General features: G+C 34.0%; 1 protein-coding gene across 2 annotated transcripts in view; it reads left to right on the top strand.

The window, feature by feature from the left end:
- Positions 1 to 3,887: 3,887 nt before the first annotated feature.
- The window catches only part of LOC115891569, a 57,884-nt gene continuing 41,210 nt past the window's right edge, over positions 3,888 to 20,561 (top strand). Inside the window, exon 1 of one of the 2 annotated variants that reach the window (XM_030912064.1) lies at positions 3,888 to 4,140. In XM_030912064.1, the coding sequence (XP_030767924.1) occupies positions 4,089 to 4,140 (52 nt within the window). In that variant the 5' untranslated portion in view covers positions 3,888 to 4,088. The remainder of the gene's footprint in view (positions 4,141 to 20,561) is intronic. The other variant, XM_030912065.1, reaches the window with a different exon arrangement.

Below are 20,561 nucleotides of genomic sequence, written 5' to 3'. Positions count from 1 at the left end.
AGGAATCTTCATGATAAGTGTTCCTTTGAAAAAGTACTTGTCCTATTTCGCAGAGCTGGTAGTGTGGTTTATAAAAACCTATTAGGCATAAATCTGTCGATGGAAGTGAAGAAAATGGATTTGCTGTAATTCTCTCTTTTATAAAAAATCCATATATCTACAAGTCATCGTAAAATAAATCAAAGAACAACTTCTTTTTTCTTGATAGAATAATAAATATATATTTAATAAATATTATTTAATAAACAATTGTAGGGGTAAATTAAATAAAAGTAAACTTGTATAAATTGAAATAAAGTCCATAAACTAATTTCGATTTTGAAAATAGCCACTAACTGTCACTAGAAAGTTGCCATGACGACACTAGCCCTATTTGTTGCCATTTTATTGAAAAATTGCTCTTTATTCAAAATCTGCGCTAAATAGGTATGGGGAAATTAAAATAACTTTGGTTGCACATCATAATATGACCACCAGCAAACTCCATAAGACGACGCATGGTGTCATTGATGACGTGCAACGAAAGTTGTTTTAATTTCCCAGGAAACCCTAATATACAGTGTGTCCACGGATTGTCTTAACTATACTACTTGTAAACTTGTTTATTTTCGATTTTTCGAAAAAAAGTCATTCTTCGTAATTTTTTTTGCTTGTTATTTAAATATGATTGAAGTTGCGAAATATAAATTTTAATATACAGTGAGCTTAAAAAATGTAAAATTGGAGATATGAAAAATTTAAAATTCTCGATCAGACTTTTTTGAAACACACCATTTATCATTGTATCGCCATGGCAATTTTCTAGTGACAGTAACTATTTTCAAAATCGACATTAGTTTATAGACTTTATTTAAATCTATACCAGTTTACTTTTATTTAATTGACCTACAATAGTTTAATAAATAATATTTATTAATATGTATTTATTATTCTATCAAGAAAAACGAAGAAGTAGTTCTTTGTTTTATTTTACGATAACTTATAGATATATGAATTTTTTACAAAAGTGCCAATTACGGTAATTTCAATTTCTTCACTTCCAACGACAGGTTTCTGCCTAATAGGTTTTTTTATAAACTACACTACCAATTCTGCGAAATAGGAAATAGGACAAGTAATTTTTCAAAGGAACGCTTACCAGTAAGAGATCCTATTTGGATATCTGTGAGCATTAGCTCTTGAGACCAAGAAATAATTTTCCTCACAAAACAAAATCACTAATAACATATCCATTCGTTCCATTAGCAGATATGGCTTTATTTTCCTTCATAAAATAAAGAATACTTACTTATTAAACTATTGTGACTATTAAACTACCAATTCTGCGAAATAGGAAATAGGACAAGTAATTTTTCACAGGAACGCTTACCAGGAAGAGATCCTATTTGGATATCTGTGAGCATTAGCTCTTGAGACCAAGAAATAATTTTCCTCACAAAACAAAATCACTAATAACATATCCATTCGTTCCACTAGCAGATATGGCTTTATTTTTCATCATAAAATAAAGAATACTTACTTATTAAACTATTGTGGGTAAATTTTAGTAAACTGTTTAAATAATAATGTCCATACACTAATGTCGATTTTAAAAATAGTTACTAACTGTCACTAGAAAATTGCCATGGTGATACCAGCCATCTTGATTGTCATTTTATTTAAAAATCGCTTTTTATTCAAAATCTGAGATAGATATGTATAGGAAACCCTAATATAGTTGGAAAGAGCATTTGAATCTGCTTTGATTTATTTAAAAAAATACAGGGTGTTGCATTTGAAATAACAAAGTTTTTATGTAAAATATATCCGTAAAATAGGTCACTACTTTTTGGTACCCCTGTATAAATTTAAGGAAACAATAACATTTTTCAGTAAAGTTTATTTCTTTACTTTTAAACTCAGCACAAGAATTAACTCTGAAAAGTAATGTACAGGGTGTTGATAATCAATTCTCTTGTAGCATGCATATTTAAATGTCTTTAAATATCTGAAAACTGCGACTTATCCCAGTGTAAGAACTGGCGAGGCATTACCTTACTTAACACCATTAACAAGATAATTGCTACAGTCATCCAAAAAAGAATATCAGATGCCCTTGAACCGACTTTGAGAAAAGAACAAGCAGGCTGTAGACCTCAAAGATCATGTATCGACCAAATTAATACTCTCAGAATAATAGAGCAATCTCAAGAGTTCAGATCGCCATTATACATGGTGTTCGTGGATTTTCAAAGAGCATTCGATACTATAAAACACATAGCCATCTGGAAAGCTTTGAGAGAAAAAGGAATACCCGAAAAAATAATCCGCATGATTAAAATGCTTTATCATGATGCTATAAGCTGTGTATTACATAAAGGTTAAGTGGGGGAGAAAATTTCTATTGCAGTAGGTGTAAAACAGGGCTGTATACTTTCGCCGCTACTCTTTAACATCGTTCTGGATGTAGCACTAAATAGAGCATTTAAAGAACCACTACTCTTAAGCAGGGGGGACTCTTAAGCAGGCTAGAAGACCTGGATTACGCAGACGATCTATGCATCTTTTCCCATTCACATTCGGATATGTCTCAAAAACTTCTTAGACTCCAAGAGGAAGCTAATAATGTCGGTCTTCAAATCAACGTGGCGAAAACCAAAGAAATGAGGTCAAATACTACCAACAACCCAGATCTATACCTCTCCAACCAAGCCATCGAAAGAGTTGATGAATTTCAGTACCTGGGAAGTATGGTTCACAGCGATGGGGGCACAGAGAAAGATATAGAGGAAAGGATTTTGAAGGCACAAAGAGCTTTTGGCATGTGTGTGGAACTGCTTTTGGCACCTGTGTGGAACTCCTCTATATATAGCAAAAAAAATAAAGTCCAGCTCTTCAATAGCAATGTCAAATCTATTTTGCTTTATGGATGCGAAACATGGAAGGTTACGCGTGGTCTCATGGATCGCCTGCAGGTGTTTGTTAACAAGTGTCTTCGAAGAACATTGAGAATTTTCTGGCCCAATCAAATTAACAACGAAGAACTGTGGAGAAGAACATCACAAAATCGAATAGATATCGAAATTAAGAAAAGAATGTGGGGCTGGATTGGGCACATTTTGCGCAGACCCCACAGAGATATCGCTAGACAGGCACTTGAATGGAATCCACAGGGAAGACGTGCCAGGGGAAGACCAAGGAATATTTGGAGAAGAACAGTAACCTCGGTCGGGGTAAAAAGAGGTCGGGAAAACAGAGAGATCAAACAGACAGCTCAGAATAGGATCAGATGGAAACATCTCTTAGAAGCCCTATGTCCCACGAAGGAATGACGGGAACATATAACTTTGGTATGAATCTTAGTTCTGAGACACCCTGTATATTTCAAAATAATTTTAAATTGTGCACATTGCCTCCCCACATATACTCATAAAATATTTTGTTTCTATATCTTTCCGTTTTCGTATAATCAACCGAGGTGAATTAGGTGCGCCACCCTGTATTATGCGAGCTAGGGTACAGCCCACATTAGCTCGGATAATCGAGAGTCTGCTGTATATTAATTTACAAATTTTTAATGCTTTGTGTATTATTTTTTTCGTAGATTTTTGTACACTCAGATGCAAAAAAACGCAACGGAGAAATTTTCGGTCAAATTTAAAGTGTTAAAGCCAAACTTAATACCACAATTAACACGTCTTAAGAAAAACCACAATAATTGTCCAACTGTCAAAAGTTCTAAAATAGTAAAAAAAATTCAGTACGGTTTACTCAAGACATATGTCTTTTCTTATCTGATACGCGCAATTACAGACAAGGAGAACGAGCTATCGCGTAGCATATGCGGGAAAGGGTCGTATAAAACTTCTATATGCATGGCCAACTTTGATAGCAAGCCTGGCGTAACTTTAAAATAGCCACCGTAGTCCTTGTTTGCGCGCGTAACGGTCCAAACCAACTTTGCGTTTGTCGTGCGCGTATTTTTTTTACTTTTAATTTATTTTTCGGTTCTCGAATTCGGTCTTTGTGGTGTTGAGTTTTCGGAAAATAATTTTGACTTTGAGTTCGTTGGTACTTAAAGAGAAGTTTTTTTTGTGAAGTATTGCAATATGGATAAGTTGGTGCTAGGATTAATTGGATGTTTGTTATGTTCTAGTTACGGTGAGCGAAGAAGAAATATGCGTTACTTATGAACAATTTTTTTGCAATTAACTTTTACCTTTATGTAATAATAATAGCAGTACCTGGTACTTATAAAATAATATCCTAAACGATTGATATTTTTTTATATAGTTTTAAAAGTATATAAAAAGTTTATATAAATTTATGTTCTAAAATGCTTCGTTTCGGAGATATAGGGTGTAGAAGTTTCATTTTTGTTTCGATTTTTTTTCAAATAATTTTTGAACTATTGTAAATATTTGGTGTTTAAGTGTTTTTTGGCATGAGAAATTTGATTTCAATGTCCATATGATTCCTACTTGTCGGAGGAACCACCTACATACTTTTAACTGCTTTGAAGAGTAATAATTTTTCGTCCGTACCTGTATAAAACTACTAAATGAAAAAATATACATTTGCGCCATTTTTGACCTAAAACAGGTTTTTTGGTAAAATTGCTGCGAGTAAAAAAAACTTGTACTCGAGATATTTGGAATCGAAATAATCAATACATGTCATCATAGACAAAAATTGAACATAATGTTTTTGTATAAATCATAATAGAATAAGAATACCATACCAACTAAGTGAAATTAGTCAAAAAAGATAAGAATTGGCTCTAACTCAAGTCATTTTTCGAAAAAAAAAACATGGCCAACTATGGTTTCCATTTAAATATCATGTTTATGTCAAAAATGACAGGCTTTAGAAAGATAAGGTCACAATCAAAACACAATCTCATTAAGCATGTGATTATCTACAACTTTTACCTGAAAACTTTTTGTCTAAAATAGATTAAAATGGAAGTAGGGAGCATTTTTAAAATAGCTGAAAATTTCAGTAATCCGAAAATCCGCATATGTTTATTCTCACAAAACTGCAATTTTTTCCCCATTTGATCGACTCTCTAGCTCCAGTGCTTCCCGAATATTAAAAAGTTTCCAGATTTATCATTTTCAGTAAAGTCTTTGAATAAGAAGACTAAGGAAGGAGCATAATGCTATCCATGTTATCATGCATGGTTTGGTTTGGTTTTGGTTGGACAGTTCTGTTTGACGATTCATTTGACACATTTGAATTTGATTTGAAATTTTGTGGATTTGTCAGTCTTTACGGAGCTTATTTTATGTTATTTATTATTTATTCTACTACTGATAGTTGTATAAAGGTAGTAAATCTAGATGGAAATTGTGGCAGAACTTAAATTAACAGTGACACTATCGCGATTTATCGAAAAAGACTAAAATAGTTGGTTGTGTAGCGTGCGGTAGATCTCGGCAAAAATTGAGTGAAATAATGGAACAACTTTTCGCTAGTAAGTGACTATATAATATACATACGTGTAGTAAACCGATCATTTATGAAATTCACTTAAATTAACTAAATTATATATTTTTCTTGCATTTTAGCTTTTATTTATTACTTGTCAAAGATTAGATGTCAAAGAATTTAGATACGTTAATTTGACTTACCTGCTTCAGTAGCGTATCGGATGTTTGTGTTAATAAATACTTATTATAACTTATCTATTTTTATTAGAATTATATATTTTTATAACAATTTTAATAACTACGAACATTTATTCACAACGTAAAATAAAACAACAAATTATTGAGTCTACCCCACGTCTACCCTACATCATAGTTTTACATTTTTTAAATAAAATTAGAACGACACTGATAAACCAGAATTTAAATCGGCCATATTTGAGGCCCATCGCGGTGTACCTAAGATTTTTGATATGCTCCTTCCTTAGTCTTCTTATTCAAAGAGTAAAGTAACTGTCTAGTCGACATGTTTATTTTTTGTCAATTAATGACACGTATTGATAATTTAGACTCAATAATTTTATAAAGGTACAGACTAAAAGATATATTCTTTTCAAACCATTACAAAAATATGTAAGTGGTGCCCTTACATGTATTGAAATTACATTTCTCATGTCCAAAAATAATCAGACACCAATTTTCATCCAAATATTTACTTTAGTTCATAACTTATTTGGAAAAAATCGAAATAAAAATGAAACTGCTACATCCTGTATCTCCGAAACGAAACAGATTAGGACATAAACTTATACGAACTTATTTTTTCATAAACAATTCAGTTCAGCGTTAAACAAAATATGAGATACAAGCTAGTGAAAATATGTAAATTTATAGTATTAGTTGCAAAAAAAAACAACCTGAAATTGTATATTTGAAATAGACATTTTGTCACTCGGTAGCTAAAAATATACATTTGCGATATAACCTTGATCATAGAAACAGAGACATCTAATAAAATCTTACATGAGAATATACTGTTCGCTGCCAAACTATTTGTTTTTAAGCGAAATTTTTGGTAGCGAACCAATCTGTCGCATTATAAAAGCAATAATACAGGGTGTAAAAAATAGTGTACCAAACTTCAGGGCTTGAGGTTACAGATTAGAGACGGGTAGATCATGGACATAATTCCGCTTCTAGTTCTGCCAGATCTGTATCATTCGAAATTTAAATTTTAATTTAACTAAATTTTGTTTTGCTTCTGCGTTCAAAAGTTTTGTAAAGTAAACGCCACGAATGTTTGGGAGTGATTCGTCGGTCGCTACCATGTGAACTAATCTGTTCAAGGTCACATAAAACTTAATTCCAGTGCTGTGGTGTTTCAAGTTATATAATAATCAATATATATTCTGTTGTAATTTGTTGTTTTAACTGTCAAAGTCTTGTCAAAACATATATTTGGTTCATAGATAAATGCAACAAGTTTAGATTGGAAAGCCCGTAAAAATTTTAGGTTGCGAAATTATTTTGGGTCGCGACCGTTATACGCGATCTGGCGCTGCTATAGCGGTCGCTAAGAACAACGGCAAACAAAAACAGAAATAATTTTCTCTTGTCAAAGTCAGAATCTTCAAAAATCATAATAATCTTTCAAAATCCAAACCGCTCTCATTAAAAAAATTCCGAAAAGTGTTTATAGCGTCCATTTTCAAAGTAATAGTTCCTATCTTATGAGTTTAATTCAAGTTTTATTTACTCCAACCGGTGATAATTGTGAAAAAGTGGCATTAAAAACTTAAAAAGCTGTGCTGTAAACTGTGAACTGCAAAAACCATCGTGGATCGTGGCATAACGTCGGTTTCCAATGTTTCATATGTATTTCATACATGCGTCCTTATATAAAATAAAGTTTCTTGTATGCAACACACTGTCTTTTATTTATAAAATTAAACGAAAATAATAATAAATTTGAATAAACAATATTTGGCGATATAATTCCGGAAAAAGCCGAACCGCTCCGAAATTTTCAAAAGTTTTGGGTCGCGACTGTTGCAAGAATAGCGCCAAATAGTGTTTACATTGTCCTTATGGGCACTTTCCAATCTAAACTTGTTTCATTTATCTATGATTTGGTTATAAATATAAAATGGAATGCCCCATTGGTCGCACTGCAAGCACACCAATGGACTGACGCACAAAAACGAATCAATCAAAGAAACGCGATATAGTATCGTCTTTGTCAATCACGCTAACATTTTAGAATAAGTAGGACGAACGCAGGCCGATGATTAGACCGGGCCTTTAAAAACCCACGTCTGCGGTAAAAATTTACGTTTTTAATGTAAAAATGATAGCGCGCATGTCGATTCTAACTTCATCAAGCGATGAATTACTCCCAAACATTCGTGGCGTTTACTATAGTCCTTTAGGGAAATCTGACGTTTGCATTTTGCCAAATCCTTATAACCTGATCTTAGTGGTTCTATTGATTTGGTAGAGGTACCTTAAGGTTCAAATTTATGACTATGAGCAATGCATTACGAACTTTTCATACTAATAAAAGATAGTCACAATTACAGTTTTCCATCAAAACTGCCGCATAGGGATTGCTTGATGCTAGAAACAAAATGATCGGCATTTAACAGATAATATTTTTAAGAAATAAGATGGTATCTTTTTGTACAAAAAAACTAAGACTAAATTTGAACGTATTTTTCCTCGTCTGCTGATTTCTTTAACGAACCTTGTACAGTCATAACGTATTCCATAATTTCTTGAATTTACCAATAAAGTAACAACACTAGACAACTCCAACTCCCTATCTTGAGCTATTTACATCCAGTTACTGTGGATACGCCTTAAGTGGTAATGCCATCTGGTTGGAGGACGGCCTCTGCTCCTGAATGCATCGGGTCTTGTCTCCATTCTATCATATTCTTCGTCCATCGGTCATCGTTTAATCTTGCAGTGTGCCCTGCCCAATTCCATTTCCAAGTAATTATTTTCTGCCCTAAGAATGTTTATAGGAACTTTTTGTTTCATTTTTATTTGTATGAAGTTGGTACACTATTTTTTTGCACTCTGTATAAGAGCTGATTGTTTATTAGGATATGAGTTAATATTTATTTTAGTTGATTAAACGAACTGTTTTCTCATAGTGAAAATATATTTAAATCTGTCTCTGAAAATGAGATTGAATCTTTTTAAAACTATCTAATTGAATAATGAGACATTCAACCCGCATCGCTTTTTGTTGTTGGTATATGAATGGACCTTTAACTTGAATTGTGCACTTTAAATTCCTTTTAAATATACCTTTCTAACGTGTTCTTCTATATATATCAAATATATTACAATTAGGAAATTTTCTATAGTTTTATAGACTGTATGATGATTATATTTCCCATATAATTTTACATATAACTTGATAACAATCTTCATTTCCCAGCCAACTCTAACGTTGTTTTTTTCTCGATCATATGGTAATTATTAGAAAATCAAAACATACCTAAAATTAATCTATAGATCATTCTTTAATTCTTGTATTATTAAATATAAATTTATTTTGTTTAGCATATCTATTTTTCATAAATTATGATTGTAAACATTCTAATTTAAAGAAATGTAAAAATAAAATGATATTGGAAATTACAATTTTTCAGACTATTATTGAGCAGTTTTAAGTTTATAAATATCGATTAATTAATTTTATGGCTGTTGGACAAACCATGATTTCAAAAAGGATTCTTCCAGTTCTTGTATATTAGTCATAAATTGAAAATACATATCTGAAATGCTTGAAGCATTTGTCTATGGGTGAGGAGTATAGATAACTTAATATTATCTTTTATGATTCTTTATACTGAACGTTGGCAACACCGCATAGCGCATTAAATAGAAATAGTGTACTATTTGTAGAATTTTATGCTGAATTCAGCTGAAAAGAAAAAGTTCAGAATTCATTATGCTCAATTCTGTGCAGAAAAATAGGAAAACAATTTAAAAAAATACCTTATCGTTATTTTTTTAGGACAGTCTGTACAGGGTGGGTCAAATTTGACGCTTTTAAATGGAAACACCCTTTTCTATAGAAGATAGACAAAAATTAATATCGGTGCCTGGAGCTCAATTTTTGTCAAAAACATGATGGTGAAAACCGCATATCGATATCTGTTACCGTTTCGGAGTTACGGGGTGTTTTTCAAAAATATGCATTTTTAACAAATCGCTGTAACTTTTTTGCTATGGAAAATTTTGTATTTTTATGAAAACATTTCCAAAGCACCTTTTTACGTAGAATTTAATGGTTTAAGTATAATTTTTTTTAAATTAATAATTTAAGAATTATCAACAGAAAATTTGTTTTTTTATATGGGACACCCTGTATATTTTTAATTTATTGAAAAGAATTTAAAATTACCTTTCCAAAAATATAACACACTTGATATTTTGCTCGATTCCTCTTCGAGATATAGAGTATATAAAAATTCGCCCGCTTTTAAAAATAAGTAGGCTTTGAACACCGGCTGTAATGCAAAAAAATCTAGCTGTGAGCATCAATTAAAACGAAAATATTTGCTATGAGATGCAGAATTCTATAACAATTTAAAGTATATTTAACCAACATCGACACATTTAAACTATATCTAATAACAATAAAAATAAATAGCAAACCAAGACATGAGATTTTGCTACAGGTGTTCGACATATCTTGTCTTCTGTTATGGACACACGTGGCAGTTTTTGAACATTTCTCGCGGAATTCATTAACTCAGTAGGGGTGAAAGATACCCTCCCATAACTGCTAAGTATTTCTAATTCTTGTCTAAATTATACGGAAGAATAAGGAACCTTTATTCTTCCGCAAATATACCCATAGGATTAGATCCATGGGCACTAAGTCAGGCGGCTTCGACGGCCAACAGCTGGGATCTTGGTTAGCTATTCAATTATTCTTGAAATTGGCTGCAAAAATTTGCTGATAACTTCAGCGTTCAAAGGCGGTGCGTCGTCTTACTGGAAAATATGTTTTCGAGTTCCATTAAGGGCATATCATTAATAAGAGGTCCAAAGCCTACTAGTTAAAAGTGGCGAACTTTTAAAAATTCTGTATTTCGAAGGAGATTATAACAAAATATCAAGTGTGCTATATTTTTGGAAAGGTAATTTTAAATTCTTTTCAGTTGATTAAAAATATAGAGGGTGTCCCAAATAAAAAATCAATTTTTCTGTTGATAACTCTTAAATTATTAATTTAAAAAAAAATATACTTAAACCTTGAAATTCTACGTAAAAAGATGCTTTGGAAATGTTTTTATAGAAATACAAAATTTTCCATAGCAAAAAAGTTACAGCGATTTGTTAAAAATGCACATTTTTGAAAAACACCCCGTAACTCCGAAACGGTAACAGATATTGTTGTGCGGTTTTCACCATCATGTTTTTGATGAAAATTGAGCTCCAGACACCGATATTAGTTTTTGTCTATCTCCTATAGAAAAGGTGTTTCCATTTAAAAGCGTCGAATTTGACCCACCCTGTACACAACAAAATATTTTTAGGATATCCATCTCTATAAACCATGAATCATTTGTATAAAACTTTATTTTATGTCTTTGTCAACACCAGTGATATTGGACTTCCTCGGACCAATGGCAACAATGGGTTACCCTGTTAGTAGACACCGAGGTATGATAAGATAAATATGTAATACTATTTTCTATTTTTATTTAAATTTTACTGAATTTCCGTTTGTAAAAAAAAAGAACTAACAAGAACATTTTATCGCAGTTTTTACAAAACACGTTATATTTTTGTCACGGTCATTTCCTCCACATGCAAGTTCCCCAAAACGCTCTTCACCCCCTTTTTGGTTCCGTTTGACTGATTTAGTACCGTACGTATCCATCTGTTGCGCTGAGGATCGTGTTCAAGTGCTGGTACTGACCTGGTAGCCCTTTAATGGGAAATTCTCAGACACTTTTATTTTTTATTACACATTTATATTATTTAATTTTAGAGTTTCAGTACAAATCAAAAGTATTATCAATTTGTGAGTGTGAGTAGAATCAATATTAAAATCACTGTTGACTAAATTTATTCTAATATATTACAAAGATTTTGCTACGGGGCGATCAACAATTATTGAAGTAGTTGGCTATTCTGATTTTACTTTGGTTGGCAATAAATTTAAGAAAAATCGATTATTTAATAGTTGTTATAACTACGGTCATAACAAATCATAAATTATATTAATAATATGATTATTTTTTTGACGATATCAAAATTCGTTTTCCATAATAATAGGCCAGTCAAATAAGATCTATTAAAGGGGTCACTTGGAAAAAAGTGTTGGAAAGCTAATTATGGTCGTGATTTGTTCGGTTGATATGAAACACCCTAGTTTCGCACGGTTGCTCGACCGCCGGCGCCGCTCGACTCAGGAGGACCAAAAGATGGTAAAATTCTTGGATTTTTTTCAGTTTTTCGCCTAAAATTCCGAAACGTTATGTTCTAGCCAATATTTCACTATAACAAAAATTAAAAACCATTAAATTCTGCGTATAATGAGTATCAATTCGTTTAATTCGGCCCAGTAGTGTGGCAGAAATCGAAAGATGAAAAATTGTGATATTTACCAATTTTGCTGATAAACGCATTAAAGAGACATTCAGACGTTCGTCACACGGAAATGATCATTCTAAATAATAAACCATAGAATGAATGTTGCAGAACATCAAATTAGCATTTTACATCAAGTAATACATGCTGACGAAATGAAAATTTTCGCGTGAATGAAAAACTCTCCATGAAATTACTTAAAAGTGGTATTCGGTATTAAACTAATACACATATACATTTAATTAACAATAAAATTATTAAATATTAAATTTTTCTAATAAACATAATATATACGAATTGTTATTCTTAAGCCATAATCACGTTAACGTCTTTATTAGCCGACCATACCAACAGGCATGGTAGGCTATTAAGATCGGCAAAAAAAAGTTTTTTTTAATTTCACTCAAAATGAGATATTTGGGTCATAAATGATCTAAATACAAAATATTTTCTTGGTGTCTGTCTGTCTGTCTGTCTGTCTGTCTGTCTGTCTGTCTGTCTGTCTGTCTGTCTGTCTGTCTGTCTGTCTGTCTGTCTGTCTGTCTGTCTGTCTGTCTGTCTGTCTGTCTGTCTGTCTGTCTGTCTGTCTGTCTGTCTGTCTGTCTGTCTGTCTGTCTGTCTGTCTGTCTGTCTGTCTGTCTGTCTGTCTGTCTGTCTGTCTGTCTGTCTGTCTGTCTGTCTGTCTGTCTGTCTGTCTGTCTGTCTGTCTGTCTGTCTGTCTGTCTGTCTGTCTGCCTGTCTGCCTGTCTGCCTGTCTGCCTGTCTGCCTGTCTGCCTGTCTGCCTGTCTGTCTGTCTGCCTGTCTGCCTGTCTGCCTGTCTGCCTGGCTGCCTGCCTGTCTGTCTGCCTGCCTGTCTGCCTGTCTGTCTGCCTGTCTGTCTGTCTGTCTGTCTGTAACACGATAACTCAAAACCCGCTAAACCGATTTTAACCAAATTTGGCACAAAAATACTGTGGCACCCGAGAATCTGGCCATTAGTTTTTGGTGGGGGTGGGGGGTTGGTAAGGATAAGATAAGGAGGTATGGGAGGGGGTTAAAAATTTTAAAAAATCGTAACTCCAAAATTACAGTAGCTAGCGAAACGCAGTTTTCAATTTAAGATTAGGAATAATATTTGCAACAAAATTTGTAATAACATCAAAATCAGTCAAAGTCGCAGTTTTTGAGATAAAAAAATTGGAAAAATTCCTTTACTTTGAAACTAAAAGAACTGCCTACCAACTTTTTATTAACATATTTTAGTATGGGTGGCTATACGTGCCTCCCGGCGCCCATTTTCTTAATAGGGGGTTCATTCTTGAAAAATTCTCGCCATTGAAATAAAAATCTAAAAATAGATTTTTTTGTAAAATACCACTGCGTCTAATCGAGAAGGAATATAACTTGACTGTAATTTTATACTTGCATAACAAATTTGCCTTACGAAATTTTGTGTCCGGCAAATTTGTTTTACGAGTAAAAAGCAACTCATAAGCTAGTTTGCAATAATTACAAACTAGCACAACAAACAACGTTGAGTAGAATGCAATTATTGCATTCTACTCAACGTTGTTTAACCAAAAATTACTTTTTTATTTCTTAGAAAACTCTTCTAATGGCATTTTTTTAAGGAATCATGGCATATTCTTTCAAATACGCTTTGAAGTCGAGAGTCTTTAGTCGCTCACATTTGGCTAATGAATCTCTTTTTTTCGAAACTAACTTGTTATTGTTTGACATTTTGGCAGGGATTGTGATATCATCTTCTCCGTAATTTCTAACATAAAAACCGAATTGAGCCTTACTGAGTTATGAGTATATGAAGCAATTATAATATATATCTGACTGATCTAGATCTGCATTGAACAACTGCACGTCATCTTCGTTAACGACGATAGGTGAAATGCCATTATCATCAGGCGCATTTGAGAGTGAATGTTCTTTACATTTAGAGCAGATCGCCGATTGTTTCATTCCTGCTTTCTGACAACTGCAGCGACCTCGACATCCCGTAGAGTACTACTTGCAGGACACGCTGTTGAGTACTTCTGGAGGTGCTACTTCCCTCATGGTGGGTATGGGTAGCAAGCCGTATTATGTTGTTTTCCACCCCACTGGAGAGGACTTTTAGCCTGTGCGAACCACATCTGGACTTGATGGTATATCTGGAAGGCGTGTTGACGAGCTGCAGCTTCAGTGAGGGGAAGGTCTACTATCTTTATGTTTGTCTTGGCTACTACTTTGGCGAACATATCTTATCTTATATCTTATGAGGTATGTTTTTGATTGTCAACATAAATGGCTACAAGGAATTTTATCCCAGGAGCATCTATCTCATCAGCACAAGCATTATTATTTTAAGATGATCTTGTAAGTCTATGTTCCTGTCCAATTTCGAGAAACTTAATTTTCCCCTGCTGATACAATGATGACGTGGTATCACTTCTACTGAAAACATCCAGGAACAGAATGTTTGATTTTAAACTCTACGAGTATTTGAAGTGTCTGGGAGAGTACAAATTCTTTTCCTTCGCACCCTTCCCAGGCTCCATTAGTGCAATCTTTGAGGTGGTAGGTGCTAATGCTGTGAGTAGGATCAACAGATTTGTATCCTCTCCAACAATTATTACTGATAGATAACTGAGTGATAAATCAGTTGCAATTGTAACAATGAGTCTATTAATGAGCATGCTAATTAGACGTTACTTATTACGGTCGTTGGGTAAGAAATGTTCTTTTCAAGTGGCAAAACTAGTAAAAGTAACTATTTTTAAGCATCAATTTTATAGTTATACTAGTGAACCGAATTGAACGAATTGATACTCATTCTACCACACTTGTAATTAAAGTTTTTTTAAGTTACAGAATTACTACAAGTATATAATTTATTTCTACACTTGCTGCGTTTAGTAACGTATGTGTTATAGGCCGTAGTTATATCTTTATATATGAACAAGTGTGTCCCATTCATAAACTTCAATACGGAACCTACAGCGAGTCCGTCATTGAGTCTTATTCAGTCGACTCCCTAGTGTCTTGTAAGGACTTGAATAACAGTTTTGAAATGTATTGTGATTAATTTCAGAGGGCATAATCTTCTTCTTCTTCGTGTGCCTTCTCCTCATTGGAGGTTGGCGACCATCAATTGGAATTCCTCCCTGTCTTGAGCCAAACGGATAATTGCACTGGCCTCTCCTATATTAAACCACTGGCGCAAATTCCGCAACCAGGGAAACCGTTTACGCCCGATGCCTCGTCGTCCTTCAATCTTTCCCTCAACGATCAGCTGTAGGAAACTATATTTGTTATTTCGAAAAATATGACCAAAATATGCTGCTTTCCGTCGTTTTATTGTAGTTAATAGTTCTTGGTCCTTACACATTCTTTCTAATATTTCGAGATTTGTATTTCGTTCGGTCCAGGATATTTTCAACATTCGTCGGTATAACCACATCTCAAATGAATCCAAGCGTGACTTGGTCCGTGCCTTCAACGTCCATCCCTCGACTCCGTATAACAATGTAGAGAGTACATAGCATTTGGTAGCTCGCCATCGAGTAGTCAGATTCAGGTCTCGGTTGCAGAGTCGAGTTTTCATTTTGAAAAAAGTGTTTCTGGCTATTTCAATTCTATGTTTGATTTCTTCATCAGGATCCCATTTATCATTCAGCCAGCAACCCAAGTACTTAAATCTTCTCACCCTTTCTATATTTTGATCTTCCACTTGTATCCTGATATTTTCGATATTTTGTTTGCTGATAATCATAAATTTTGTTTTGTTTATATTTATTTTAAGACCATGACTCTGACTAATACTGCTAACTCTGTCCACCAGGCACTGCAAATCCTTCTCATTGCCAGCTAGGAGCACCGTATCGTCAGCATACCGGATGTTATTAATAGGTTTACCATTTACCTTTATTCCCACTTCTAAATCTTCCAACGCCTCCTGGAACATCGATTCAGAATATAAATTAAACAGAAGTGGCGATAATATACATCCTTGTCTGACGCCTTTAAGAATTTCTATATCCGTTGTTGACATATTTCCGATTTTTATATAAGCTGACTGATTCCACTAATAAGGGCATAGAGATTCCACCAGAGGGCATAATATTAGCCTCATTTGAAGTTACAGGAGTCGTAATACGTGCCCATACAGGCCGACTCCTTGTCATTTTGATAAAACTAGTCATTAGTTCAGTTCTTAATCACCAACTTCATAGTACAATTACAACTTCCTAGTGTCTTGTAAGGACGTGAATAACAGTTTTGAAATGTATTGTGATTAATTTCAGAGGGCATGATATTACCTCATTTGAAGTTACAGGAGTCGTAATACGTGCCCGTACAGGCCGACTCCTTGTCATTTTGATAAAACTAGTCATTAGTTCAGTTCTTAATCACCAACTTCATAGTACAATTACAACTTCCTAGTGTCTTGTAAGGACGTGAATAACAGTTTTGAAATGTATTGTGATTAATTTCAGAGGGCATGATATTAGCCTCATTTGAAGTTACAGGAGTCGTAATACGTGCCCGTACAGGCCGACTCCTTGTCATTTTGATAAAACTAGTCATTAGTTCAGTTCTTAATCACCAACTTCATAGTACAATTACAACTTCCTAGTGTCTTGTAAGGACGTGAATAACAGTTTTGAGATGTATTGTGATTAATTTCAGAGGGCATGATATTAGCCTCATTTGAAGTTACAGGAGTCGTAATAGGTGCCCGTACAGGCCGACTCCTTGTCATTTTGATAAAACTAGTCATTAGTTCAGTTCTTAATCACCAACTTCATAGTACAATTACAACTTCCTAGTGTCTTGTAAGGACATGAATAACAGTTTTGAAATGTATTGTGATTAATTTCAGAGGGCATGATATTAGCCTCATTTGAAGTTATAGGAGTCGTAATACGTGCCCGTACAGGCTGACTCCTTGTCATTTTGATAAAACTAGTCATTAGTTCAGTTCTTAATCACCAACTTCATAGTACAACTACAACTTCCTAGTGTCCTGTAAGGACGTGAATAACAGTTTTGAAATGTATTGTGATTAATTTCAGAGGGCATAATATTAGCCTCATTTGTTACAGGAGTCGTAATACATGCCCGTACAGGCCGAGTCCTTGTCATTTTGATAAAACTAGTCATTAGTTCAGTTCTTAAGCACCAACTTCATAGTACAACTACAGCTTCCTAGTGTCCTGTAAGGACGTGAATAACAGTTTTGAAATGTATTGTGATTAATTTCAGAGGGCATAATATTAGCCTCATTTGTTACAGGAGTCGTAATACATGCCCGTACAGGCCGAGTCCTTGCCATTTTGATAAAACTAGTCATTAGTTCAGTTCTTAATCACCAACTTTATAGTACAACTACAACTTCCTAGTGTCCTGTAAGGACGTGAATAACAGTTTTGAAATGTCTTCTGATTAATTTCAGAGGGCATAATATTACCCTCATTTGTTACAGGAGTCGTAATACATGCCCGTACAGGCCGAGTCCTTGTCATTTTGATAAAACTAGTCATTAGTTCAGTTCTTAATCACCAACTTCATAGTACAACTACAACTTCCTAGTGTCCTGTAAGGACGTTAATAACAGTTTTGAAATGTATTGTGATTAATTTCAGAGGGCATAATATTAGCCTCATTTGTTACAGGAGTCGTAATACATGCCCGTACAGGCCGAGTCCTTGTCATTTTGATAAAACTACTTCATTAGTTCAGTTCTTAATCACCAACTTCATAGTAATCAGGTGTGGTTTATAAAAAATGTTATCGGAGAATAACCCCCGATGCCTCAAGAGCCCCTATCAGGACGTGAATAACAGTTTTCAAAATGTATTGTGATTAATTTCAGAGGACATAATATTAGCCTCATTTTGTTACAGGAGTCGTAATACATGCCCGTACAGGCCGAGTCCTTGTCATTTTGATAAAACTAGTCATTAGTTCAGTTCTTAATCACCAACTTCATAGTACAACTACAACTTCCTAGTGTCCTGTAAGGACGTGAATAACAGTTTTGAAACTGTCTTCTAATTAATTTCAGAGGGCATAATATTAGCCCCATTTGAAGTTACAGAAATCGTAATACATGCCCGTACAGACCGGGTCCTTGTAATATTGATAAAACTAGTCATTAGTTCAGTTCTTAATCACCAACTTTTAATTTGAAATTTAATAAGTTGAATATCCCTTTATTCCTATGACAGTATCAAATTTATTTGTTTTAGTGACATATTTTTATCTGCATACTCGAAAACCTAAGCCCTCACTCTCACACAATAGACAAAACTCGCTCTGTTCTTCTTTAATAGGCAGGTGTACTTCAAAATATTCAGGTGTAGTTAAGAAAACAAATTTCAAAATAATCAGGTATGTTTTATAAAAATGTTATCGGAGAATAACCCCGATGCCTCAAGAGCCCTATCGATTCACCGAAGACGTAGGGGCACGTGCCCCAGGAAGTGTGTCTATATAAGTGTGTGTGGTGTGTGCAAGCGCGTGTATCCGTTTTAAGACAAAGACCGTTAATTCGTTTAATTTGGCGCGTCCGAGGCGGTACTATTAAATATATGAATATTCAATAATTTCTAATTTATAATCATAAAGAGTTATAATTGTACAATTATTATTGTTAAGTTAAAGTATAGCCTGAAATGGTAATGGATATCATTATTCATGATAGTTATTAGTGGAAGATATCTATAAATAACTGAATATTAAACATAAAACGTTTATAATGGACAGGATATTTATTGGTAATTAATTTAGATAGTGTAGAAGTTGCTATTAATTTATAAAAAAAATAATTATCTCTTTCATATTATATTAACTTTTGCATGACTTTATTAACCCATACTGAATCATCAGATCAGTATACATTATCATCATATATTGAGTTATTATAGTTGATATCTTGCATAATATATATTCTTTTCTCCAAAAAATCCTATATGGGTATTTCGCCACTGCAAGAAAATCTACATAATAAAATAGTAATAAAAAAATCTAAGATTTGTCAGCAGGGCCGTATCTAGACCAAAATTTCGGGGGGGGTTTGGTCTGGAAGTGGGTACAAACTGCTAGGAAAAAAGCATAATAAAAAAATCGCTTTGGGCTACACTCAAATCTTAATTGAAAATAAAAATTTTTAAAAAGGGAACTTTTCCTGGAAAAACGATTGACTCGATATCGATATTTATTTCTCTATGTACGCTTAATAGAGCAAGTCCTGTCAATCGCTCCTGACCTGTAAGAGTTGCGTAGAAAGTCTTTCAATCGTCTTATGCCGCAACCGCACGTGCGGCATTTAGCAGCGAACTCCGAGCGCTCGTGATCGGACTTCGCCTTTCCATCCACACATGCGGGCTCTGATAGCAACAACATAGAGACGAGCGCTCGTTCTCGTCGCCGAACTCCGACTTCCTCATCCACACACATAGGAAATCGGCGAAACCCCGATCGAAGATCGCCGAATACCACATGTGCGGTTGCGGCGTGGGGTTGAAAAGACCTTTCTGGTGTAGGCTGTTGACACTGGGTAGAGTTGCTAAGATCATTAATAAAATGTATATATTTTGAAATATACACTGGTTACACTCCGATTATCGTTTCGATGGCGTTTTTAAGGTCGGTCGACTGCAGGTAGTTGCTTCCATTTTTGCCGCCACAAGTCTAGTTCTGCCACTAAAGTGTCATAGTCCAAGAATTCTTTGTCTAATAGCAGAACAATAACAAACGTTAATCATGTTAATGACAAGCTAAAACACACAATAGTCAAAGACTTGTCCTTGTCAAACTTTTGCTGTTTTAAACATGAATGTCCAAAAGTCGAAAATCGAAAATGATTCTTGCTTTCAAAGTGGAAAAGTTGTTATTGGTGTATAATGTATATTCATCAATGATTAGAAGAATACAAGGACAAATAGTACCTGAGACCAAATTGTGACCATTCTTCCAAACAGTGCCGTGGCACATATTTTACTTAACATTGCCGCTTGAAGGGATATTTATATATTTGATATTATATGTTTTCACTACGCCTATGGTGTATCGGGTAGTATCATAACTAATTAATTACGAAAAAAATGTATTAAAATGTTGACAAAAGGTACATAACTAGTATCGACGTATAGTACATATCAAGTACATATAATATCAGAAAAATAATTATCGAATTCAATAAAAAAAAACGCTAAAAAGGTGTAGGGGACTATTTATTTCCCTATAAAACGTAACTGGCTTTTCTTATCATTGCGCCTACACTTGAAAGCTGAACAAATAGCCATTGTCTGGATAGTTTATACAAAGTTCACTACACACAACCAACTATCAAAAAATCGCTAAAATTGTCGTTGATGACCAGCTGATGATGTCGTTATGTCTAAAAAGTTGGCGTCTAAGGTCACAAATTCTGCTGCAGCCCGTACATGGACGTTACATGTCCTGGTATTCTTTAGTCATTGATATTCATCCATCTTCTTATTCTTCTTTTTTGTTTCGTTCTTACTTACTTACTCAATGATCAAGAACTTGGA

Source organism: Sitophilus oryzae, unplaced genomic scaffold (genome assembly GCF_002938485.1).
Source record: "Sitophilus oryzae breed Bouriz unplaced genomic scaffold, Soryzae_2.0 scaffold_1185_pilon_pilon, whole genome shotgun sequence".
Lineage (NCBI taxonomy): Eukaryota > Metazoa > Arthropoda > Insecta > Coleoptera > Curculionidae > Sitophilus > Sitophilus oryzae.
Note: the sequence above shows the minus strand (reverse complement) of the source record. Positions and strands in the feature narration are given on the sequence as shown.